We start from the raw sequence: 2,157 nt of genomic DNA, 5'->3' as shown, positions 1-2,157 counted from the left end.
TGCAATTGAAGGCAGACCCACAGACTTTGTTGATGACAGCAAGTGGAACGACATAGACAGCAACGCAGTTGCTGATCTTCACTTGGCACTAGCTGATCAAGTGTTGTCTAGTATGACGGAAAAACGGAGGTAGAGAGGCTATTTCCAAAAGGCCTCTGGAATTTTGTTCAGCCTTTATTTTTGCTCAGCCTCATATATGTTTATAACATGCAGTTTTGGTTCTGGCTACCCTATGAAACTTGAAATTTAATGATAAAGCTCAAACTAAAGATGATCTTGCTAAGTTCCATATCTTATGTTTACAATCAAAGGATTAAATTTCTATGGAAACCCCAAAGCCCAAACATAAGTTATCTTTCTTGTATCTTTATTTGGATATGTCCCAAGTTCAAGAAGTTCATCAATAAGATGAACATAATTTCACTTAGCAAAAGAGTCAGAAAGAAAACATAAGTATAGATACTTTTTCCCTAAAATGTCCAATTAATTCTTGGAAGACATCTCTAACGGCTATCCAATATGCAATTGAAGAACTAATCTTTGGATTATGAGGTTCTATCTCCTTCAGTATCTGCAGTCGAATATAAGTTGCACAAAATAGAACTTACTAAAGCAAGATTCACTCTCATATTCAGTTAGTCATGATAAAAGAACGGACTGTTACAGATTATGCGATTAATCAATCTTAATATACATATTGAAATCTGAAAACATCTACAAATCCCATAGACAACAAACATTTACATTATTGTGCTTAATGAGATAATCTCTTACTTCATTTTCATCCATCAGTAGATTGGCAGCCTTCAAGTCTCTGTGTATGATGTTATTCTGGTGCAGGTAATTCATCCCTTTTGATACATCAATTGCTACTTTCAGCAAAGTAGGAAGCTTAAAACTTCCCTTTTGTTTGTGTAAATAGTCATATACGCTTCCTCCAGACATGTACTCTACAGTTGAGAAAATTAAAGTCATTAGTAAGAAAACTCGTTTCGAGAAGGCAAGGAGAAGACAACCATGCTTTCAAATAAAATCTGTTGTCTAAAGCTTAAATTTCCCCGATTAAGCTATTAACACACCTGTTACTATACACAAGTTTGGAGGCCTAGTACATGCCCCTATGAGTTGCATTACAACATTTTTATGACGAACTTTTCTGCAAGCACAGCAAAATGAAATGTCAGATAAATTAAATCGAGAAATTAGGTATAGTCTTTGCCTAACCAACACACCCAATTGCATTCAAGAATGGAAAATAGAATGAACTATCAGAGAAATTATATCTTGAAAACATATATAGTCTGTGCGTACACAACACACCCTATTGCATCCCAGAAAGGAAAACAGAACAAACGCATAGAAAAAAAACATTAGCTGATTGATCAGGGATGAAAGGAATGGCAATCTAAAGTATTACTGGAACATAGTGACTCCTCAGATATGAGCAATCTTTTATTGACTTGTTCCTTTAAGCTAGTCTTCCAAAAGAAAAAGAAGGAAAACTAAATCAGTCAGATGGGAACATTTGCATTTCAGCTCGTGTACTTGCAGCAGTAAAAAGAAGTAGAAAACAATGAACGCCTGCTCTCACCCAATATGGAAATAAAAGCAGTTCTCTCAACATTATAGCAACAAATCAAAGCTTGCTCCTTTACAAGATACAAAAGTAATTTCAGGACAAAACAAAACTAGAGACAGAAAAGATATTGGTAACTAAGAATGAAGACATCGGATCATAATAAGCTAAGTGGATAGAAAGAAGACGAGGTTTATCTAGAACAGCCATAACCTCCACATGTACTATGATATCCAACAAACCTCATGATTTAAACATCTTGGGCAAACTCCTTTCGCAATTCTGTGTTCAAGCGCTCAGAATTGAGGATCTTGATAGCTACTTCCTGACTGCAGTATGTACGTTTGTATCTGAAACAAACAGAGAACTAATTAAGTTACTCCAAAACCAAATATGATCATAGATATGATTTAGTGCACGACATACTTAAAAGTCACCATATGAACCAGAAACAATCTTGTTGCCGAATTTTAGAAGTTGATGATCAATTTCCCAGACATCAATGCCACCACAAGGTATTGTCGCGGGATCAAGTTCACATTTGATGAGTGTTTTGTTCTCCTTTCTAAATGATTCTGATG

The 2,157-nt window shown here is 35.4% G+C and overlaps 1 protein-coding gene across 1 annotated transcript; it reads right to left on the bottom strand.

The window, feature by feature from the left end:
• Positions 1-714: 714 nt before the first annotated feature.
• Positions 715-1,890, bottom strand: LOC129875614 (serine/threonine-protein kinase STY46-like). The gene is made up of 3 exons (XM_055950906.1): positions 1,819-1,890; positions 1,080-1,156; positions 715-950 (listed from the first exon to the last, which is right to left on the bottom strand). Exons 1-3 carry the CDS (start codon positions 1,821-1,823, stop codon positions 715-717), a joined length of 318 nt encoding a protein of 105 aa, XP_055806881.1. The 5' UTR covers positions 1,824-1,890.
• Between the last annotated feature and the right edge of the window lie 267 nt (positions 1,891-2,157).

This window comes from Solanum dulcamara, chromosome 12, assembly GCF_947179165.1.
Source record: "Solanum dulcamara chromosome 12, daSolDulc1.2, whole genome shotgun sequence".
In the NCBI taxonomy this organism is placed as follows: domain Eukaryota; kingdom Viridiplantae; phylum Streptophyta; class Magnoliopsida; order Solanales; family Solanaceae; genus Solanum; species Solanum dulcamara.
The sequence above is the reverse complement of the archived record's forward strand: the minus strand, read 5'-3'. Positions and strand labels throughout refer to the sequence as shown.

Bases quoted from the DNA above. Each gene is read 5' to 3' on its own strand.
- LOC129875614 (XM_055950906.1), bottom strand. The intron at 951-1,079 runs GTGTGTTAATAG...TCTCAACTGTAG, and splicing joins AAACTTGTGTATAGTAACAG to AGTACATGTCTGGAGGAAGC.